Source organism: Periophthalmus magnuspinnatus, chromosome 20, assembly GCF_009829125.3.
Source record: "Periophthalmus magnuspinnatus isolate fPerMag1 chromosome 20, fPerMag1.2.pri, whole genome shotgun sequence".
NCBI classification, from domain to species: domain Eukaryota; kingdom Metazoa; phylum Chordata; class Actinopteri; order Gobiiformes; family Gobiidae; genus Periophthalmus; species Periophthalmus magnuspinnatus.
This window is the reverse complement of record NC_047145.1, coordinates 10,388,412-10,412,929: the sequence shown is the minus strand read 5'-3', so window position 1 is coordinate 10,412,929 and position 24,518 is coordinate 10,388,412. Positions and strand designations below refer to the sequence as shown.

At 37.6% G+C, this 24,518-nt stretch overlaps 1 protein-coding gene across 1 annotated transcript in view; it reads left to right on the top strand.

Moving 5' to 3' along the window:
* Positions 1-23,386, top strand: part of gpr158a (G protein-coupled receptor 158a) — a 64,708-nt gene extending 41,322 nt beyond the window's left edge. Inside the window, exons 6-12 of the mRNA XM_033986271.2 lie at positions 7,898-8,007; positions 9,706-9,944; positions 12,836-12,974; positions 18,467-18,572; positions 19,206-19,352; positions 19,437-19,520; positions 21,581-23,386. Of these exons, the coding sequence (XP_033842162.1) occupies positions 7,898-8,007; positions 9,706-9,944; positions 12,836-12,974; positions 18,467-18,572; positions 19,206-19,352; positions 19,437-19,520; positions 21,581-23,386 (2,631 nt within the window). The remainder of the gene's footprint in view (positions 1-7,897; positions 8,008-9,705; positions 9,945-12,835; positions 12,975-18,466; positions 18,573-19,205; positions 19,353-19,436; positions 19,521-21,580) is intronic.
* The last annotated feature ends 1,132 nt before the right edge of the window (positions 23,387-24,518 follow it).

Below are 24,518 nucleotides of genomic sequence, written 5' to 3'. Positions count from 1 at the left end.
GGCAGAACATCACAATGAATCCCCTGGAGACAGCCAAGGAAAGACACCTCCAGATGACACAGGCCAGCGTCCTGTTCCACTGGAGCAAGAGGTTGAATCCATCATAGTCCTTGTGATTTTCGCAGTGAAGGGCATCAATTTACACGATGATTATGGATGATCTCGCTGGAATCCACCATATTCAGACAGGTCTCAGACATGTGTTGTGACAGGAGCAGTCCCTGGGCAGCCACTAGTCTGCTCTGGGATGGTGCGATTGTCCCAAGGAGGTATCCGGTCACCAATCATCATGTCAATCATCAGCGTGTCTGTTATTGTGCAAAGGTTTTTCAGAAGGAAAGAGTGGTACTAGTGTGGGAGGTAGAGCAGCTAAACATTGCACTCAAATGGGGCATGTTATGTAAAATTGACTTTTATAAGTTGGTATCCATGTTATAACAGTGTTTCATCCCCATTAGCTTAGTCAGGGTTGTAATTCAATTGGTCCATTCATATTTGTCTTGCATTGAAGGCTTGAGTGTCTATTTTCATCTACCCCCTATCTCCACCTTCTGCTCTGTACTTTCTGCAGTTATAAAATAAAAATCATCATTTAGTTTTAAAAAATGTCACAAAAAATAAATAAAATAAAAAGAAAATCTGTTTTTTGCTATGGTGAAACTCCACTATGAACAGGAAGATGAACTGTAACAAAAAATCAAGATCTATACATTATAGTTTAATATATTATTGATAATAATTATTAATTATTAAAATGTTGGTTCCTTTAAGTGATTGTAAATGGAAAGAAAGACATATGCCAGGTTTCAACCAATCACGTATTTGACATTTACTAAGTTAAAGTTGCTATTTTTGTTTAAGAAATTGTACATATAGAGTAGTTTTCTCAATACTCTATATGTACAATTTCTCACTACTCTATATGTAACTTGTACTTGATATAATATATCAAGTATATTAATATATATCGTAATATATGCGAGGAAACATTGTAGCATGGTAGAATTGAGATTACTGTCCTTTGCTGAACTTAGAAAAAAGAGTCACATCTGAGTCTACCATGAATGATGATTTTATGTTGCTTTATTGACTGCAGACTAATTTATGATTTGATTTTAGCATTTTCATCTCAGTAAAAGCCTTATTTGCATGGGCCTGTTCTGGCCACCTCTGCCAAATGTTATTAAATTATAAAAGATCACACTGCATAAACTTAGCTTTAAAACTGGATGGTACATTTATCAAATCCTTAGCCAATCATGGAGTTGTAGAAAATGAATAGCCAAATTTTGTAATTATGTAAGAGTATTGTGAATAAAATGCAGTAGTCCTATCTAACTTTTCCACAACATAAAACTATTAACTAACTAAATAACATTAACAATAGCATGTCTTACTTAAAGCGGCATTACGCAATTTTGAAACAATGAAAGAAGGAAGTAGGCCTATTTAACTAGTTATTACCATGCACAAATCTTCTGGCACATGCATGGATTAAAAAAAAAAATAATTCAAGCTAGAACAGACTGCCAAATTTGAATTACAAAACCATCAAGCTTTGAGTTGAGAACATGGTAACAATTTAACTTAGGGATCACGTATAAATAAAGTAATAAAATCTTGGTGTTAAGTAATGAATACTTCTCGTACTGTACAACCATATTTTGTAGCCTTTAACCACAGTATGTATCGTTTGGGCCCAAAAATAGACTAAAATAAAAGCATATTTTTCATGTTGGTTGTTTTTATTGCCCTGAAAAACATGTGTCCTTATTATGAGTGGGCTTGCAGCTCCACAAACCTGACTTTTATTTGGTCTGTAGGAGAGCCTGCTTGTTTCAGCGGAAAGGTTGCTCCTTTGGTTGTAATATTCCACAGTATGGCATAAAACCTATCTAGCTCCACAGAGAATGTTCTGAAGTATGGTTCATGGACTCATGAAAGTGATGTGCCACCTCCAGAAAGTTACATACTGTATCTTTAATACACATACTAATAATGCTTTGTAAATAATAACTAATAGCTAATTAACCACTAGCTTACTTAATAATAATAATAATAATAATAATAATGGCTTACACTTGTAATGCGCTTTTTCAAAGCCTCTCAAAGCACTACACTATAGTCATTATTCATTCATTTCCACACTTGGTGATGGTAAGCTCCTACTGTAGCCACAGCTGCCCTGGGGCAGACTGACGGAAGCAAGGCTGCCAATCTGTGCCATCGGCCCCTCCGACCACCACCTATCATTCGCACACAACACTCTAACCACTGAGCCACTGTCGCCCCAACTTAATTCCCCTTAATGAGTGCTCAATATGTTATTGCTAATAAAGTGCCATGCTAATCCTGAAGATTTTAGTATGGCAGACTCAAACTCAAACATGAGATTAAAAGGCAAAAACGGTAAGTAGAAATTGTGAAGATTACATAATTTCACTACATTTTCAACCAAACTGACACTTGCTAACCACATAGCAGCATAACAGGCAGCGAGCACACTGTTCCCCGCTCTCTGGAACTGTGCCGCTAACACCACAGCTGGCTAACTCACGTCACACATGGGTGGGCACTGTGATGTGTCCATGCACTCAAAATGACAGATGATTAAAGACAGGGACATCACAGTGAGATATGTGTTGGTTGAATAAATAAGTGGGTGAATGTGTGAATACTTGTCTGGTCCTTCCATATAAATGATCATTGTGCAAGATAAATAATTGAAGATTCAGTTAGAAAGATATCATATAGTAAAAACATAAAATATAAATAATAAGTTGGTTGAAAGTTGCTTTTTGTTATGAAACGTCACAGGGCAAATTGTAATATGGAATCCGAAACGAGACCCCAACTTTTTTTAACAGATATCAAAAATAAAGACTGAAAATGTATGTGATATTTTCCTCAAGTATGTTACATTGGCTAAACCTGCACTAGACCATAACAAAATCAGAACAAAAATAATACCAAACCAAGTCATTATCAACATCAGGACTAACCCAGCATGAAACCAAAACAGGACGTATGAATCAGCCATTATTTCAGTGCACATCAGTCCATTAGTCCAAGTAAATGTGTGTTGGATGAGCCCTCACTGATAAAGTCTTGTACTATCCTATCCACATTTATTTGAAATTTTAGATATTTTATTTGCCCGGACTAAACAAAATTCAATACGTAAGGAATTATTATTATTATTATTATTAGTCACGGATGATTAATGTTTTAATTGTGATCCAAATGTTAAATTATTAGCTTTGCCAACCCTCACACACCTCTTCACTTTTTCACAGTCTGGGTTAGCTGACATACAGTAACCACAACCTCACTGCTATAGAGTTAACCTTGAGCTCAGCATTTCCTGTAGCCTTCAATCTCTACTGTAACTCAAGAGTAGTGCGTTAGACTGTCGATAATGATCTCTTCCTCTGTATCGATGTCCATTAACCCCCCTACTCACACACACACAGTCTCAAATACACACACGCATACTCCGGTGAATATAACCCGATCCCTTTAGCTTCCCACTGAGCCCAATGCAAGATTCCCAGCACTTAGCATCGATTATTAATGGAAGTTTTGAAAAGTGGGGGTTGGAGGTAGAATCTGATCTTAAGGCGGGTTTTAAAGAGTGCGTCAAACTATGGGTGAGTGCCAGTTGTTTCCCAGAAGCTGACTGTGGATAGTGTAATCATATACAGGTCAACGTTAGGTGAATTATAAAAATCATAGTAATGTCTGCTGACTGCGACAGTTTCCACATAGAGTTATCAGTTATTAAATTAGGATTGTGACAGCAAACTAGTCGCTTTTTGTTTTGCACTTTTTTTTGTCCTGTGCCCACTGCTGCGTTTGGGCCATGAACGATAAATCAAAGATGGTGTTGTATTGTTTTCAATGGCCAGAGGTCATTGGCCAAGGATTTTTTCTTTTGCATTACTTCTATACTTGCCCAGTGGTGTGACATCAGAAATGTGCACGGTATGTTCCCATCAGCGAGAGCGGAGCTAGTGTGGGCTCAGAGCGAGGCAAGAAAAAGAAATTCTGAAAAGTTAATGTTATGAAACTAGAGAAGAATGCATACAAAATCTAACCTTGGTCCAACTCCAACCTGTAGACAGGACACCACAGGTCAATTATGTGCAGTTTGAGTTCACAAAAAATATATTGTTTTCTATGGGAGATACATGATTTGGACCCAAAAGAAGCCAAAAATAGGCCTATTTGAGTAGAAATATGGAATAGTTTGTTTTTCAAAAGGGAGCAGAGGGAAGTGTTTGTGTATTGGGATAAGATTTAGTAAAGGTTTTGATAATGACTCCTCCTTTTCTCGATTGCTTTCAAAGAGATTTTGTATAACTCCAATAAGAGATCCATCAGCCTGGCAGGTTAACTGGTCTGTCATCATCAGTATTGGAAGAACAATGGGGAGTTTCATCTCTCTGTCTTCTGAATTTTATGTTTATCTAACAAATAAAAGAAAGTTTAATCATCTTCCCTGTTTGAGAAGGTGTGGCAAGGCCAGTCTTTAAAAGCTCCTTCTGTCATTTTGGTCCGTTTGATCTCAACTGTTCCCTGATTCCTAATTGGAGCAGATGAGCTTGGTTAAAATTAGCATTGCACAGAACAAGAACAGTTTTAAAAAAGGTAATTCAAAAAAGACTTGTCCATCTCTTAAAGACATAGTAACACACAGGGCTAGAATCATAGTTTTTTCTCTTCACAGAAAGCCAGTCTTCTTGCTCACTTTTTTTAAGAAAATCAGATAAAGTGTCTTATTACAGGAATTTTTAACTTGATAACCAAAATACATCCAGTTAGTCTAGTCCTGGTTTAGTTCTGGTTTAGTCCTGGTTTAGTCCTGGTTTTATTTGCTTTGTGTTCTTTTAGTCCACGCCAAGACTGATGTTTAGGTTTTGTTCTTCTTGTTTGTTACAGTTTAATCCTTATTATTCTCAGTTTAGCCCCAGTTTTGTCTCAAGTCCTATTCTAGTTCTGGGTACGGTTGTGGCTCAGTTCTGGTTGTGGTTCTAGGCTGACTTAATCCTAGTTTAGTCTACTGCTATTTGGAGTCTGTTTTTGTTGAATCCTAATTTACCCCAAACATATTACAGTCATAACTGAACCTGAGTTGCCCGTGCCTTAACCTGCATTTATCTGTAGAAGCTGTACTAGCACTGATTAATCATTGGTTGCAGGTGCTGGGGTATAAGTAGTAAGGATTTGAATCAGAGAGAATCCTTTTAGGTTTAAGACAACTGGGCTTCAGCATTGAAACTGGCAATCCAAATGAGAGACTTCTTTCTGATTGGATATTAACCTTGAGAACCAAAACACCAAATTAAAACATAAACAACCTGGTCATCATGCCCACTGTTTTTGTATTTAAGAATAAATTAGCATCACATTTATCATCTGTAATAGCTATATTTGATTGGCCATGTCTATTGTGTATCTAGGGATGCAGATGGGTCAAGTTTATGGAATTTAAAATCAAAATCTTACATACAGTCCCTTTATTTAAACTTTTTTTCAAATATCTAATCACTTACTCCCTAAAAGCATCTCTTTGGTAAGGCAAAGCAAGGCAGGTTTATTTGTATAGCACAATTTGTACACAAAGTAATTGAAAGTGCTTTGCAGATTAAAAAAGACATTAAAGTCTCGATACAAACAAACCAAAACATAAATTAGATATGGCAAGGTGTTCCCCACTCTTCGTGTCCCCATCTGCCCTGCTCACGGCTTTAAAATTAGTCTCCCAATGTTCCCTGGATCTGACTGGACGAGTGTAAACATAGGCTAAGTGTGATCACACCATTAGCAAGTCTCAAGTGCTAAATTGGATGAAAACTTTAAATCATTTGGAGCAGAGCCTCGGGAGAACGGCTCTGCTTCTCACACCTCATCTGCACAAATGGAAGGGGTTCTGCCTGGGCGTGTGGGGGTGGGCTCAGACGGAGACAAATGGGAGGGGTTCTGCGTGGGTTCGGTCAGGAATAATGGGTGGGTTCTGTGTGGGTGGAGGTCAGGATAAATGAAGGGGTCAGATAGAGAGGGCGGCGTTAGGACAAATGGGAGGGGCTCAGCATGGCCACATGGAGGGAGGAGTTAATACAAATGTTTTTTAATGTAATTTTGTGCCTTTATTAACAATGTTTTAATGCAAGATCAAAGTAAGAAACTGTACATGAGTAATAGCAGAGCCATTACCACACGTAGCAGTGTTTTACGTAGATTATTAGCGTCAGCGATTAGTGCAGAAATGAGCATATATGCTAATGGCCACGCAAGAAACATTTCTTAAAGTGAAAGTATAATGCAAATTTTTATTTTTATTTTTAGCTTTCTACCATGTTATAATGTTCCCTCATCAAAAACTTGCCTGAAGAGGTTTTAGTTGTCATTTATGCTTGTTTGAGTATTGTAGCGATCTCTCCCTGGCACCATCCAAACCCTCCTTATGGTTAGCTGTAAGATTCTGAGCAATGCGTAGCCCCCAAGCCGACATCACCCATGCTTCTGTGCCACAATTTGTCAAAGTGCAAAAACACGATACAAAACTGTACACAACAACTTGACAAATTTGTTGTGATGTGTAGTAGTTTCATTAGATGCTTGCTGTTTGTGTTGTGATAGCGCTCTGAAGGAGGAGAGACTCAAAGGGAGAGAAGAAAATGAAAGTGAAACTTATAAAACATGTTAGTACATTGTTTTTGTAAAATATTGCACTTTCAAAACAATAAAAGGTAACATAGTGCTCTAAATATGTTATGTTATGCTGGACAATATACCCTGCATATATAAGAAGTATGAATGATTGTTTTTATTTTGTTATATTTTTATGTTCATATCAGTACTAGGCTGTCTGCACAACAATTCTAAACATGTCATTCCTAGAAAGCCTATTGGATTTGTTTATTTACCCTCCTCTTAGCCCCTGTATCTTTCAGTGCTGCAAAATGGTTCAAAATGTCTGAATTTATGAAGCTGTGGTCATCAGCTTTTACTGAGTCTTGGGCTGTGGGCCACACTGTCTCCCTTGGGCGCTCCTCATCCTTCCCTGACTCAGACCTAGTAGGCAAAAATATCCACTGCACCCACCACCTCAGGGAAAGTATTAATGTCTGCCCCTAATCCGATTAACATTAACAATCCCACGGGGTAAATCTGCCACTCACTGATAACTTATGCTGGCACACATGTTTTGGCCTTCGAAATTGTTTTTTTTTTTTTTTTTCCTGATTTGGGTAAATTTCTAAATCTTTGCATTGGAAAAGTCACATTGGTGGGGGACACTGCTTGGTAATGGAATATTTAGTTGTAGTATCGACCAATATTGAATGAGATATTAGGAATCCCTATCATTAGATATGGTACAATGCATTTGAATGGGCTTAAGTTTAATTAATAAACAATGAAATGAATACAAAGCTCTTTAAGGATCTCTTATTGTGTCTTAAGTAGGGATATTGTGATATAAAGTTATAGCGTTGCAATTATTGTGAATCGTCATGATTATTCCACTACTGATACGTTATGCATGTATGTCTATGGAAGAATGTTCAGCAGTTACCATGGCAACACAATGTACACATTAGCAAACACTGCCTAATAAGTTTTAAGATCATCTGAAATGGATTTAAACAACACATTTTCAGAGCTTTGCCATGACAGTAAAACTAACAGCAACTAGCATGCTAATTCCTGATTATCTGACAATAAAATGCTTTCAAATTAGATGCAGGCTCAAATCCACTGGACAGAGCCTTTAAATTGGGTGCAAGTCTACCAGCTTAAAATGTACTGTACCATTCCTTATGTCAACAGATATCAATACTACCGCCATTATACTGCCAATTTTATCTACCATATTTCTCTGCTCTTTTCCCAGGTGGATATCCTGTATTTCCAGCCCAGTGTGTTCCGCTGTATCCTGCTCCGATGGGTCCGTCTGCTGGGCTTTGCTACAGTCTACGGGACGCTGACTCTTAAACTGTACAGGTAACAGTAACAGCCTCATCGATCCACCCGGGACCTCCTCCAGCAGCCGATTTCATTGACCCATTTCAATGTAATTACAACAGGCCTTACATCTTAACCGCTTGTAATGCTCTAAGTAGACAGTTTGTCATTAGACAGTTAGAATGTACTGGCCTGGTGGCTGTAGTTCTTTGCCAAATGCTTAAGATAATGAAGTTTTCTGTTGTGTTGGAGGGATTATTGTGAGATAAATAGTTAATGTATGTTTCACACAATTTTTGACAACATAAAAAGTGACTTCCTTAAAAGAGATGTACGCAAAATGAATTAGCACAATTGAAACATGGCTAACTCTCAACATATTTAGATCACCACTCTCCCTTCAGAGTGTTATCACAACACAAATCAGTGTTCATCTTACAATACTGCCTATTGCATCAGGTTTGTGAAGTTGTAGTGTATTGTTTTGCATCCTGCTCTTGTATACTTGAAAAATAGCCGTGTAGGAGCATTGGGTGACAAACCATAAGGAGGTTTAGAATAGGGCCTGGGAAATATAAAATGTTTACTCAAACATGAGTGGATAACATCTAAAACCTTCAGGCATGTTTTTGATGTGTTGGAACATTATAAAAATGGTAGAAATCTCCAGTCAGTTTTACTAATACCCCCTCTGAAAGATTTAGGTTGGCTTGGTCCAGTTCTAGTCCTGATTTAATCCTGGTCTAGTCTAGAATTAGTTCTAGATGTAGCCCCAATCGAGTCCCAATTTTGATGTAATAGTGCAAGAGTGAACACACTCTTAGACCTAGGTTTATATACAAGTGCTCAAAATGCTAAAAAAAAATAAAATAAAATAATTAATAATAATAATAAAAAAATATATATATATATAAACAAAAACACAAATCTTGTTTTTGTAATAATCAGAACCTGTTTCAATTATTAAGCCAATTTAGCTCAACATTGCAGTTTACATTGATCAAAGTGTAAAATAATGATTTGTGTATGTTATAATTAATTACTAAATACCTATGACAGTGAAACTAAGATGGGTGTTTTTTGGAAAGTAAACTCAAACCATTGCTTTCAAAAGTCTAAAAACGCTCCTGTACTGTCCTGAAATTCTTATGCCTTTAAATACTGTAATATACTTACCATTAAAAAAGTCGATTCTTCCTGACATCTCATTTTGAGATAATGTAAGAAGGGGAGCTAGTCAACGTATTGGAGGAATAAATAGTTGATAGACCCTCATTAGCAGGAGTGGACATTTTACTAATGGGTTTGACAAATGTGGCCTCATAATAGTGGCCTGAGCCTGTAGTACAAGACTGATGTGCTATAGCTGGATTAATGAGCTTATAATGGGGTTTTACAGTGTGGGATGTAAAATTAGACCAAAGCTTGAACAGATAGAAGATAAACTTTTGCAGTATTGGCAGCACAAACGATTGCTTATATGTCAAAATTTGGTTCTCATTTTTCTTTAGTTTGAATGATGGCGTCACGGTGGTGACAATGATGATGTCATCATGTTAAAGTAAGGATGCACCGATATGATACTGGTATTGGATATTGGCAGCAATCCTGAAAAAGACCCTCTACTACAAAAATTGCATAGTACACCTTTAATTAACTGAATTTCTAAGTGAAGTAAAATCAGAATCCCACGTAATGCTTGATTTGTAGAACATACCTTTGTCTTTGTTACGTCAGGGTACTGAAGGTGTTCCTGTCCCGCACGGCCCAGAGGATCCCCTACATGACGAGCTGGCGGGTGCTGCGTCTGCTGGCCATCATCCTGCTGGTGGTGCTGTGGTTCTTGGTGGCCTGGACCTCAGCGGTGTGTCAGAGCCCAGAGAGGAGGTGGGCCCTCATCGACACGGGCTACACCCCTGAGGGACTGCAGTTTAGCATGTGTCTGCTGGACCGCTGGGACTACATGATGGCTGTCGGTATGTTCCCACTCACAACACAAGGAATGAGGTAATAATGTGTGTGGGAGGGGGGGGTTATGAGGTTGTCCAAGTAAGGAATGATAGGAGAAGATTGGGAATTCAGTGGATGGGAAGCAATGAGGTTTTAAATGTCAGTGGTTCATATGATATTGTCTCACCAATGCACAGTGAGTAACTGTTGGATATAATTGTAAAAAAGACTGAGGTATGAAAAAGCGCTAAGGTAAAAAAAAAGCACAATATGTAACTTTCGTGGGTGGCATGTCACTTGCATGATTCCACGGAAGTAGAAAGTTAAAACCATACATCGGAACATTCTCTATTGAGATAGATACATTTTATACCATACTGTGGAACATTCTAGCCAAAGGAATCACATTTCCATGAAAACAAGCAGGATGAGGGCAAGTAAGAGTAAGGTTTATTGAGATGCAAGTGAGCCAACACTGTTATTTTTTTGCTAAACAACCAAAATTTAAAATTAATGATAAAATGAAAAATATTGTGTTTCTGGGTTTTTTTGTGTTTTTTTTTTTTTTTTTTTTTGCTAAAATGATATGTACTGTGGCTTTAATATGCAGACATCACATATTATAAATAATAAAGATTGTAGGCCTGTAAGTAATATCCTGTATCATTGCTAGTCTGTCATTATCATCTATAGTACTAGCATACGCAAAGCGCATATATAGTAATTACATTTGCTGGAGCAATTAGTTAGAAACAAGTCATGGATAATGCAATTATGAAACATAAATCTTACTTCACTTAGTTTACTGATGCAATTAGAAGTACTATCAATTTTCCCATCATCTTTACAGCAACATACTGTGTCTCCAGTAGTTTACAGTGTGACACTGTAAAAATAGAAGGCTATATTAGGATACAGGTGAGCTCTGAGGTCAGCATCATGAGACAACTGTAAGATTCATGCACTTGCATTTACAGCCAAGGAGCAAAATATTCCACAATAATAATAATAAAAATAATAATAATGATGATAATAATAATAATAATTTGTAACATAGTATGAATGCTTCCTTGTATCTTTAATTTCTTGTTTGAAGCATATAGTTTATTTAATTATTTTAAGAGAAGGTATTCATTGCTACCAATAACATATTTAGATCACCATGTTACCTTTAATTGTTTTTAAAATGCTATATTCCCCAAAAACAAGATATTAACATGTTTAATGTTTAATAAGTTAATCCTTTCAGAGCCCTATCACATCAGCATTGGACAAAATCGTACTGCTAAGGCGCCCGGGAGATATTGCTAGATTACCCATGTATGTACTCATGTATGTACTCATGGATGACATATAAAACCACTTCAGGCATGTTTTTGATGAGGGAACATTATAATATGATAGAAGGCTCCAAGAAGTTGGTGAATGATGCATAATTGCTCCTCTGTAAGGTTTTGAAACAAACACTGAAACCTCATTTTATGGCCTTAAAACTGCAAATGATGCATAATAATTTCTATATTATATTTATTACTACTTAACACAGTACCGCAAACAGTTATTGTATTCATAGGTCTAGTCACAGATAGATTTCAGCTGTATAAAATAGGTCGAACACACAAAGCAATGATACCACAAATGACGTCACCCTATTACTCTAATTTCAAATAATCAATATTACGCAACAAACAAACCAAAAATATCAATATTAGAAATGTGATACTTTTACTTTACGCCTCAGCATCAATTATTCATGCTAGTATTTTGGTCCCATGCCCTCACACAACCTTAAAGCAATATCCCCTCCGATGTCTGCTCTATTGTCGAGTCCAAGAGGGCATTTTGGTACGTGGTATTATTGAATGTTAGCGGATGTCTCAGTGTACCGGCGCAGTGGTGGTGCTGCCGTGGTAACAAGCCTGAGTTGTCATGGAGGAGAGCTGGGATTTGATTCATAAAGTGTCCAGAGAATACTCAAGCTAACACAATCTCCTATCGCTGCTGGTTTTTCTTATGGGTATTAAAAGTACACACGAGCAATGTACTTTGTCATACTGGGAAGGAGATAGAAGCAGTAGTGTTTTGTAGTATTTGTAGTGGTGGTGGTAGTGAAAGTGATGGGCACATATTTGGCTGCTGCTATAAATATTAGTAGTTATGTGTATTAAAAGTAGAGTACCTCTTAGTAGTAAAAGTATTGTATTAGGCTGCTGTTATAAATACTATAGTAGCACTAGTAGTAGTACAAAAAAAAGTATCTTAGCAATGTATCGTCATACAAGGGAGGAGGTAGAAGCGGAAGTATTATGCAGTATTTGTAGGAGTTACTGGTAGTAGTAAAAGTACTAAAGTGATGAGCATATAACACAGCAGTAGCTGAATTAGTAGCAATAGTACATGCAGTATAATTATCAAATATATAATTAGTATAAGCAGAAACATTTATAGAGATATAGTAGCGTCTGTAGTAGTGGTGGTAGCAATATAGTGCTAATAGATGTTAATAGTTCTAACAGCAGCAGTTCAATTCAATTTTATTTATATAGTGCATTTAAATACTGCTTCAGCTCCCCAGAGTGCTTCACATAAAAAGTAAGAAACCCCCCCACCCCCACCCAAAAAAAAAAAAAAAAAAAAAAAAAATACAGATAATACAATACATAGGCAAAGAACAATAAAACAATAAAACACCAATATATCCTGTCTAGCTAGTTTTAAATGCCAGGGGAAGAGGTGGGTTAAATACTGTGAGAATCTGACAGGCAGAGAGGCTGTTCCGTCGTCTGGGCGCTTCCACAGAACAGGCTCTGTCACCTCTGGTCTTGAGCCTGGATTTGGGCACAGCGAGCAGGAGCAGTCTGTGGTTTGAGCCTACATTATACAGACTCTTACTCTTGCCTCCTCCTCTCCATCCCAGCTGAGTTCCTGTTCCTTTTGTGGGCGGTGTACCTGTGCTACGCTGTCAGGACGGTCCCCTCTGCGTTTCACGAACCGCGATACATGGCCATCGCTGTGCACAACGAGCTGGTGCTGTCTGCCATCTTCCACGTCATCAGGTATACTGAGCATTACTGCATTAAGTCAACTATTTGTTACTGAAAGGTCCTTTTCCTCCAAAACAGGAAGTTTCATTAGCACACACTTTGAGTAATGCTTTGTATTTTTTATTGTAAGAGTGCAGTTAGCTACCTGGGTCAACCAAAAACTATGTTCAACAAGCAAATTCTTTAATTGAAGGAAGTCCTGACCAAATCTAGCCCAAGATCGGAGATGAGATCATAGTGGCATTGAAGGATGGGCCAAATGCAGAGTACAAATATCCCTACTGGCACTAAAGTATACTGTACCTCAGCCTACTTTTATTCACAACACTACTTGCTATTCACTAGAGTGTTGTTTAACTTGTTTTCCATACGTACTGGCTACTACAGTATTTAAATTGATCCTATGGGCCTAAAACTATTTCATTTTTTGATACCATTTTATTACAATTTGTTGTTGTAATCCCTCAGTCATCCAGGTAGGTTCTATCGCAAAAGAAAAGTAAATTCTGTCAGCTGGAGAAGTCGTTAAGAGTGAATACGCTTGTCCAAGAGGGTAGTTTGTTTACTAGTAACTATCAATTTGCTATTTTTTTATTTTTTTATCATTCCACTCATATTCTTTCTCTTCACTTCCCTCGCCAAATGTCTTTCTATAGAGATGCAGACACATAATAAATTGGAGTAGATGTTAGCTGTCGTCTGACCGGCAGTCATCGGGGACCTTATTTTGCTGCGCAGGCTTGTTAGTAGCATCCAGTGTCAGATTCTTCCTCGCAAAGACTGCTGCTTTTGATCCCTCTGTGACCAGTTAAACCCTCAACCTCCGTGTGAGTTGGCGTACTGCTCAGAATAGTGCTGGTTCAGGTAAAAAAAAAAAAATAGGAAAAATGACAGAAGAGGTAATGGCTAGAAGGCGCATGCTTGATTGATAGCATAAGCTTGGATGGTACATTATCTTGCGGCTACAAATAGGGGCTAGCATGCCAAGTATATTTAAGTGCGTGTGATAGGTTTTCATGTTTTTCAAATTATTATTTGGTTTGGAGGGATAGTACATGTGGCAAATATTCATCATATTTTTAGGAGTGGTAGTTTGAAGAAAAAATTGTTGAGAAGAAAATTCAATACTGAAAATTCCATCCAAAATGAAGGGAAAAGTTACATGTAAAGAATACAATTTTGTGTCCGTTTAAACATTCATTTAACAAAATAAAGGTATAGTCATGTATTTATAATTTGCCCTTGTTGAAATCATGGTTTTTGGGTAACAGAATTGGAATCACCTCTACATGTATTTATTGCCCATGTAAAAAAAAAAAAAAGTCCAACCAGGAAGTAAAATTATAAAAAAGGACAGCTACACATACCAGCTCACTCAGCACACATCTGACTCTCCAAAAGAGCTTTCATTAGAGCAAGTAAAAAACAGTTGATCAGAACTTCTAACTTAGTCTCAGACCCAATGGATGCAGCAAGGGACTGGAAAACATGAGTCGCCTTAAACAAAAGTCTAGTTTTCCCACCCAGCATAGCTGTGATGAACCTGCGCCCAGACCTGGTGCCGCAGTCCAGCTCCTAAATAAATGTTAATGAAAAGTAACACATAATAACATAGACTATATACAGTGGAAAAAAAAACTTCAAAGACATTTCACATGCTGTACTATTGTTCATGTTGTCAAGCTAAGGAGTAGCTGCACCAGACCTGGAATGGGAAAAAGGGCTTCTGGCTGTTTTGCTTCACAAAAATGGGATATATTTCAAGGACAAGCAAAACTGGATACTTTAGTGCCACAAATGCAATTTAATAATCTGGTAACAAACATTTATACTCACACCTGCACCTGTTTAAATGGGCTTATGTACTTATTTGTTTGTATTTTTTATATTTGAACAGGGCGTCCATGGAAAGAAGAGTCGTGAGTTCTCTCATTGGGCTGTTCCTGCATAAAACAAAGATAAATAAATACATTTTAAAAGTTGTTAGTGCATGAACAGTTACATAATTAGCCATTTAGCATCTTCAGTAACCTTTTTGGTCTTTTCGGTGACAGCTTGTGTTGTATAGAATAGTTTATTGATCCCATGGGGCAAATTTGTCCACTACATTGACCCATCCTTAACTGCTTCTGTTGTACCTTGTCAACAGTACATCGCCCGGGGACCCATTGCCAGATGTTGAGTGAGGCTTGGTCAGGACTACCTTAGCTGGAGGATTTTGCCTATTTGTGCATTTTTGGGGTTGATGCAAAAATAGAGAGGAGAGAAAAGAAACCCACTCAGACAAGAGAAGAAATATGCAAACTCCACACAGTCACCGGGAATTTAGCCTGGCACTTTGTTGATGTAAAGCACCAATCCCTGTTCTATTTTTTTTTTTTTATATATATGAAGAGCTTTTTGTGTTTCACCACTGTAATGTATAAATTAAATAAGGGTGGTGCTAAATGGTTGGGGTCCAGAGTAGGGTAGTCAAAAGTTTCGATATCCATATCCATCCAATAGTCCATACTAACATTTGTATCAAACCTAAATACTCATTTGAAAAGGTATCGATACTAAAAAAAACCAACTCATATTCACAGGACATAAATGAACCTTTCCAGAATAGCTTTAGAATGATCTTGAGCTGTATCAGAAATAATATAAGACCACATAGGCTAATATACGCCCATGGAAGCTACCTGGATGAGTTAGGGACACACATATATAAGGCCTCATGACGCTATAAAAGAAAATAATACAATTTAATCAATGGTGGAATGTAACAAAGTAACAGTAGTAAAGTCCTGTACTTAAGTACAAATTTTAGGTATCTGTACTTTACTAAAGTCAGTTTTAAAGTGCATACTTTACTTTTACTTCACTAGATTTGAGAGAGGGTATCTGTACTTTCTGCTCCACTACATTTTTGAACCAGTGAAAAGTATTTTTTATTATTGTCTGAGACCTGCAGAAAAGGCTCAGGGGTTTATTTTTAACACACTTATAATTTGAGTAAACAAAAATATACAAATAAAAACAGACAGGAAAAAACAATTGATTCAGTTGTTTCTGTTGAACAAATTTCAGCACAAATCTTTATCAAAATCACTACATTTGAAGCTTTATAAGATCTCAAAATACTTGTTCCACCACTGGATTTAACGTTGAAAATGACATTCTATTGTCACAAGAAAAAGTGTTTTCTATTAATATTGCGGTTTCAGTATCGATATGTAGTATCGAAATCGAATTTGAGATTTAGTATCATGGCAACACTAGTCCAGAGACGGTCTGCTGCAGTTGTTTCAAAACTCCTCCTATTGATCAAGATTATACACAAATTTATGGTTAAGGTTAGAGTGAGAGAATGGTTAAAGTTATGGTTTGGTTAAGGTTAAGAAGAGGTTAGATGTCTGCTCTGACCTTCCAGGCCCAGACTATTTAGCCCTAGCTGTTGATATAATGCCTAAAAGCTTGACAATATTGCAAGTTAGCCTTAGAAAACAATATATTTACAATTACCAAATGAGCACTAGAAGGCTATGTGTGCACAAAATGGTAAAATAGTGGTTCAAATGATAAAATGATAAAGACCTGTGCTAAATGCTATACATGCTAAACATCACAAAGTGAATAGGTATGAGTTTTCAAGTAAGTCTAAAATACATGAGCTTACGTTAAATTATACAATACAATCCACAGTGTATAGGTATCATGATGACTGGAGTAGGTTATGCAATACTATTGTAGTGCCTTGCCCAGGGACACAAAAACAGTATGTACTCAGGCACAGACTGAACTGGCAACCTTCAGCGGCTGCGTGTCCACTGCTAATCTAACCGTACCTGTATCAAATGCTTAAATTGGATCATGAATGGTCATATTGATCACAGGCTCCTGAAAATGTGTTATTTAAATCAATTTTATATTTATTTATTCAGTTTTAATAAAATACAAAAACTTACCAGGCTGTGCATTGTGTCATCATGGTAAAGATTGAACATTTCACCATAGACATTCATGCTGCATAGCGATGTCGCTGCAAAGTATCAGCTTAAGTTTCCCTTAGTTTTTGTTTTGTAGAATTCACTTTACTATTGCACCTTTTTCAAATTTGTTTACTTTTCTTTTTATTTCCTTTCTTGCCCACAATCTAAACCCTAAAGATCACTCCTCCTGTGAAAAGAAAGTAGGAAGCCATCTTTGCCCGCGCTCGCTGGGGTGGAACATTATCTGAGTGTGAGTGGAGCGGTTGAATTGACGCCTGGACAGACAGTGTATAAATTTGGGTTGGCAGAAAGCACATTAAGTCTCTGGCTCCATCTGTATCTGCTGCAGACGGAGGAGCATGTGAGGAATACCAGCCCAGCGCTTAGTCACAGCCCACTGCGCTTGTGTACTCTTAGAATGTGATCATAGTCTCTCAGGAATTCACAGCAAAAACTTAAAAGAGGCAGCAAGTAATATTATATGATTATTGGATAGTTTGGTGGTCTACATATGATGGGAATTTATTGTCAGTTTCAACAATTTGGGTGCTGGACATAAAAAATAGTGATATGATCTGATGTGAGTTTTTGAGCGGATACTAGGGCTAAACGGTTTGGGAAAATTATCTAATTGCGATTTTTCTAACAAGCATTGTGACTGCGATTAGTTTTGCAATTTATGTTGTAATAATAGGTTTCTGTTCAAAGTTTTCATATTAGATGCATCCAGAAAATTGACAAAAAGCCTCAGACTAATACAAGAATCACATTTCAGAACATGTGTACAAATCTAAAGTACAGGTTTAGCAGAATAAGACAGTGTTGTTTGTGGAAGAAATTATATACTTTTTAAACTGCAGCCTTTGCGATTTGATAATAGCGACCATTCAAATTGTAATTTAGTTTTGATCAATCTTACAGTCCTACCTGATGCCGATATCTGATATTTGTCTTGCTGTTGTGTCCAATAACGGATAATACAATTTTAAAATACAGGGCCAGCCACCTCTTCTATTTGTTAGTCTTTGTCATCTTCTAAGACAAGTGAATACAGCCAATCACAAACAAGTGTGAAGAAATAGAAACATTTGATTTATAGATTCTAAGTGTATGATTGTGTATATGGGTTTTTGTCTAAAAGCTAAATAATCCTGACATAATTCTGCTTTATTTTAATAAATTATTTTCCATTATTTTATGCTCACTAGCGATCTTCCTCACAGTGGTCACGTGATGTTGCTGTGACGTATCCAGTCAGCTGATTTAAACAGGTTTTGGAGCTGTCTTCCTATCGGTGGAGGCAGGACAACAGAGCCATCTGCAGTCCAATTTCCTCAGGAAGACCGCCAAAACCTGTGTAAATCAGCTGACCAGACAGTCACAGCAACATCACGAGACCACTGTGAAGAAGAGTGCTCGTGAGCAGTCGAAACTGTCAGGTATGAAAACAAACTAAACCTTGGTCTAGTAAAATAAATTAAGGCAAGACCAGATGAACCTCACTGGACTCAGCTTTCTCTGATTCTTTAGGTTCACTCTTGCCCCAGAGCTTCACCCAGACTGGATGCTGCTGCTGTTCTTCACACACACACATCTAACTGTGACAGTAACTCTGGGCTTGCTTCTCATCCCAAAGGTAGGGGGATTTTACTATCCTATGTAACAATTTAAAGATGTCCCTCAAGTAGGAATGTGTGACTAGATTTTATAAGTACACATTACAAAGGGACACATTTTATAGGCTATGAATTGTAGAAGTAACCTTATTTAATATTGCACTTTCTGGTCTGCCACCTGCTTGTTTCTATGGAGATGTTATTGCTTTGCCTGAAATGTTCTACAATAGGGCATTCAATGTATCTGTCTTGCATTCATTGACTTACATAGATTTGATTATATTGAGAAGTCTAATGCCATATTGTGGGACATTCCAGGCAAAACAATAACGTCTCCATGGAGATGAGCAGAAGGCAGATGCACCACCAGACAAGTTACATTTTGCACCTTCAAGTATCAACCGTATTTATAGGCTGAAGTTGAAGTGCCTTAGTTGAGATTCAAACTTAACTGACTACCCTCTAGTTGTTTGAGTATTGCTAAAGGCCACTATGACTCTGTAACTCCCACCAATACTGAGAAACAACAACAAAAAATATGAATAAATTAATTTTCATACAACATTACCTCAGTATTTTTTCTAGTTTTGCATTCAGAAACAAGTGTTGCCTCAAATTAAATTCCATTTTACATTTCCATTGTCTCCCTTTAGTTCCTGTTTGCGGGCACCCACATGAGGGACGACATCGCCTCTGAAGCCTACGAGGATGAGCTGGACATGGGACGCTCTGGCTCCTACCTGAACAGCAGCATCACCTCTGCCTGGAGCGAACACAGCCTGGACCCCGAGGACATCCGGGTATGAGGCACTGCTAACTCTCTATCTCTGTTTAACCTGCTGATACCGCCACAAATACTGAGCACTGGTAGTTTCTTATTGCAGACCCCAGAGGAAATGGCCCCTCACAGCTCCATTAAGAGCTGTGGCGTAAGATCTTGCGAGGGTCTTTGGGAAAAACGTACCAACGTGAGAAGAGGTTTCTGTTTATCTGTTAGAGCTGAAGAAGTCTCTCTGCAGTGCAAATCACAATATCTACATGAGTTACAACGACTTTAATTCAGAATATGTAACTTCATTTCAGTAGTTTTGTCTAGGTAACATTTATTTAATTGTTACAACATACTTTGAGTAGCTATAAACTAAAACTAATCCGAAGGTGGACAAACTTTATAATAAAATAATAAATAAAATAAACTGTAGAAGACTTTGCGTATCACCTGAAGCGGCTTGCTGCCACCAGTTGGATGTTTCACATACACACAGCTAGTCTCTTATTTCCAACAGATACAGTTTGCATTAGAGCTCCCTCATGGCATGAGTCATGATAAACAAGCATTTCAGCAACTGGGCTGTCATGCTACCAAATCCATGTGTTTATAATGAATGCAATTTGACATATCTCAAAGTATACATGATATGTCTCTTTTTAATATATTTTTGTCTGGTTTTAAGAAAAACTATTTTAAGAGTTATGATCTTCTGACTTATTTTAACTGGACATTTCATACCTCAAGAACATATATTCTTTAAATTAGGAAAAAATTAATATATAAATTGAAACAAATCAAAAAAATCTAGACTTACAAAAAAATTATTAATTAATTAATTAATTCAAAACTAAATTATCATTAATTCATTTGTCAAAACTACTAAAATCTAGTTAAATATAATACATTAATGTCATTTTAACTCCTGTAGATACAGGCCCAGGTGCAGACCAAAGTGACTGAGGGTGTATTCAAGTTTCAAAGGGGTGCAAACGTAATACGCTTCCATTGAGTGGCATTATGGAAAATGAAATGAGGGTGCAAACATTCTTAACTGAGGTTGCAATGCACCCTTTTCCACCCATGTAAACCCGGGCCTGTGTAGATATCATGTTTTAGCAGTGAACCAAAATATCTAGGTCATATTTATCAGAAGGAGATGTTATCAGCTGCTTTGAGTGCATTCTCTGCGCTGGATGGAGAAAATGGATTAAGGACTTAGAGGCTGTTTCAGACCTAACATTTACAAAAATAACTTTTTCCTTTTTTAATTCTGTCCAAAACTGTCTTTAAGTTTTTGATTTTATTTTTGCAGGCATGTTATTTACTGTAGTGCAATAATTGTATGTAGTCCTATGTGATGGATTTTAGCAGCATGTTTCCTGTGTAGTAGAAGTGAAAAGTCTTAAGTGTAAAGCCGGGTGTACACTCCACTTTTTTCCCCCCCTTTTTACTATTTTTTATAATTAAAGATATATTCAGTTTTTCTGTAGGAAGTTCACAAAACGTCATGGAAAAAATATGAATTGTGGCTAGTAGTCATACTGGAAGCTAGCATTAATGAAAAGGCTGTGGGATTAATTGAATTTGAATCATGATTACAACTGTTGCTCCAAAAAGGTACAAAAATAGTGTAATAATAGTGAACAGTTGTAAGTTCATCTGGCTCATCTGATCTACATGCTCTTTACTCTTACACAACCATTAGCATATTTCAGACTTTTTTGGTTAAGATTATGGGTGGGCATTGCCATGAATCTGGCGATATGATACGTATGATATGCATGTGCGATATGATAGATCCCCATATGTCCTGATACTAAAACAAAGGGTGATTGCAATTTATCAATAATTACTTTAAATTTGTTTTAATTATAAGAATGGTAAATGTAACAAATGAATTTTTGTGAAAAATATAATTTAAAAAATCGATTTGGATGCATTTTGAATCAGTACAAGAGTTGCACAATGAAGTATTGCGATATATCACTGAATTGATTTTTTTCTTACACTTAGTTGAAATGTATTTAAAAATCTCAGTGCACAACAGAAATTATCATTTGACTAATTCTCTATCTTTCATTTTTCTCCATGCTTCTCTATACAACTATCTCTTTCTCACTATTACAAATATTTTGAATAACAAAATCATGCTGTGTACATCCGGCTTAAGACTCCATGTTAATTATTTTTGCCATTAACAACAGAGCTGCTTTTGACCTCTATGGAAATAATATCTTTCTTTGTGCTTTTACATAGGAGGAGCTGAAGAAACTCTACTCCCAGTTAGAAATCTACAAACGGAAAAAGATGCTAGCCAACAACCCCCATCTCCAAAAGAAGAGGAGCTCCAAGAAAGGACTGGGTCGCTCCTTGATGAGGCGAATTACTGAGATTCCCGAGTCTGTACATCGCCAGTGCAGCCGCGAGGACAAGGACTCTGGAGAACACGGAAGCAACCGGAACAGCATCTGCATGTTGAAGAAGAACCCATTCGACCCGACGCATACGGTCAAGCCAGTGAAAGAAGAGACAATAAAGAACAACGTCTTTTCCTTGAAGAAGTCACACAGTAGCTATGATCACGTCCGTGACCAGAGTGAGGAATCCAATAGTTCTGTGACGGATAAAATGGAGGTTACGACAGCTGAAGGATCGCTATTGGAGACACTGATGGGCAAAAAGTTGGTTAAAAGGAAGTCGAATGAGAATGTTAATGTTCCGAGTGAATCCACAGAATCGGTTCCGTTGGTGTGTAAGTCGGCGAGTGCGCACAACCTGACCGCAGACAAGAAGCCCATCCACCCGAGGCCTTCCATGTTGCAGAAGTCACTCAGCGTCATCGCAAGCGCCAAAGAAAAGACCCTTGGCCTTACTGGGAAGATACAAAGTTCAGAAGACAGCAATAAAAAGAGCCAGCCAAAAAGCAAGGATTTAAAAAGCAGCATGGAAACCGATATTGAACACAAGATGGTAAGCCAGTCTACTGAAGTTAATCCAAGTGTACCGAAGAGCTGCATGGCCAAACCGCAGGTCAGTAGCAGCCAGCCAGTAATGTGTCCCGATCCAGTTAAAGCAAAAGAACTCTATGATCTTTCTGAAGTTTGTCCTTGGGAAGTGGAAGAAGTGCACACTCCGTCGGAAAACAGGGTCCAAAAGCACGTGTCTATAGCACCAAAAGAAACCACCACAGTTCATGGAGGAGCGGTGAAAGCAGGCAAAACACAACAACAGAAAAAGAAAGGTTCAGATGCCCTCCCAAATGTTGGAGTTACAAAAGAAACTCAGAGAACTTCAGCCGTGCGAGCAGATATCTGTCCTTGGGAGGATACAAGTGAGAGTAGTCAGTTGACCAAGCAACAAGGACCCGCTCAAACTACTGGTCAACTTTTAACGACGGAAAGCAGCGTAACAAAGCGAGCAGATGTTTGTCCATGGGATTTTGATGATGCGCAAAAGACTTCGGATCGAGTAAGTTCAACAGATGCAATGAAAAAACTAAAAGGAACATCTCCGGTGGAAGCGAAAGGAAAAAGCGCTCTTTGTGAACCTTCTAAGCTAGCGGGGTCCTTCCAGCTACCAACATCCAAGGTTGACGTTTGTCCTTGGGATTACGACACCAATGCCATTTCGCCTAAATCCGAACGAACACCTAGCCCATTGAGAAGCAAGGAGTCACCTTCAAGAAAGATGGGCAACCTTGCACCAAGAACAGTTGAGAAATCAAAAGACAATGATGAGGAAAAAGGTAGATTGAAAGCTCAGGACAAGCTCAGATCTACAGAGAAGCATGCCATCAGCCAGCAGAAGATGGCTGAGGTATGTCCCTGGGAGGTTGAGAGTGAGGAGGTGCCCCTGGTGGAGAAGAGGAGGAGCACGAATTTGGGAGCAGCCAAAGCAAAGGCAGAAGTGTGTCCATGGGAATTTGAGGACGCTAGCCAAAATACAGGCAGAGACAGGAGCTCTACTGGGGTCCGGCAGAGCACACCCAGTCCTAGTGCCGCGAAGAAGTCCGAAGTTTGCCCATGGGACTTTGATGACAGCACAGCAACCAAGAAAGCATGACACTTATAACGTAGAGGACCAATGAAATGATAGTTGTTGATGTATGCTTTTTTTCCACAGAGATACTGACCTTACCTTTTACTATTGTAGGGTGACTTGGAAGAAAAATTGACCCACACGTTGCCTTCCTTTTTGAGGTTTTGTTCCTGTTGTGGATGATGAGTGAAATGTACAAAACATGTCAAGCATTCCAGATTATTACGGGAAAAAATATATTGTATACTAATTATGCAATTTATGATTCGCCTTCATGTATATTCCGTATTATATTGCCGTTTCTGGTCTGCGTCATAAGTTCTTTAAGTAGGGGCATGAAAATATATGGATGTATATGAACACTTTAAAGTTGAAGTAAAAACAAAAAACGAAAGCCAAAGAATTAGCGAGAAGGATGTCAACGATTTGTTAGCCTGCTAGCTAGCTCTAAACAGGAAATCCACCGTTTGCACTTTAGCCAGCGCTAGATTCTTGTACATTTAGTTGAGTCTTTTTATTTTTTCATGGCATGATCTTGAAAAGCAAATCCTCCAAACTTACTAAATGTATTTATTTTTGTATTTTTTATGTATTTATTTTAGATCTTCTTAATTGTAGTTCCTGGCAGTTTTAAAGTTTCAGAATCTGCCAAAGTGTACTGTACGTGCCTAAGTACTTTGTCTTGTAATAGTCTGATTTGGAGCGGGAGGCTTCCAATTATTTCTTAATTTTTGTATTTTTAATTTTTTATGTGTGAAATTATGCTATCAAACAGCATGCACAGCCAGAGTAGATGAACCCTTAAGAAAATAATGCTATGGTCAATTTTCTTATCCACAAATATTAGCCTATAGCTTTCATATCTTCTCACAGTTTTAATCAAAAATCTAAAGTTAGTTTAAATAATGCACATGGGTAGATAGAGAATTGCACTGAATGCAATATTGACTATATTTTTGGTGTTGCATTTTGGTATGAGTAGTCTATTCCTAGTTCTTCTTTACATTCCCAACATCTGTATGAAATCAAGGTTTGATTAACTAACACATTTTTCTAACGGCGAATCAGGCTAGTGATAGTTTATGAGCACAGATTTTTAAAAACACAATTAAAAACTTTACCTAAAGTAGAAAACATATCTAGATTGCAACAACCA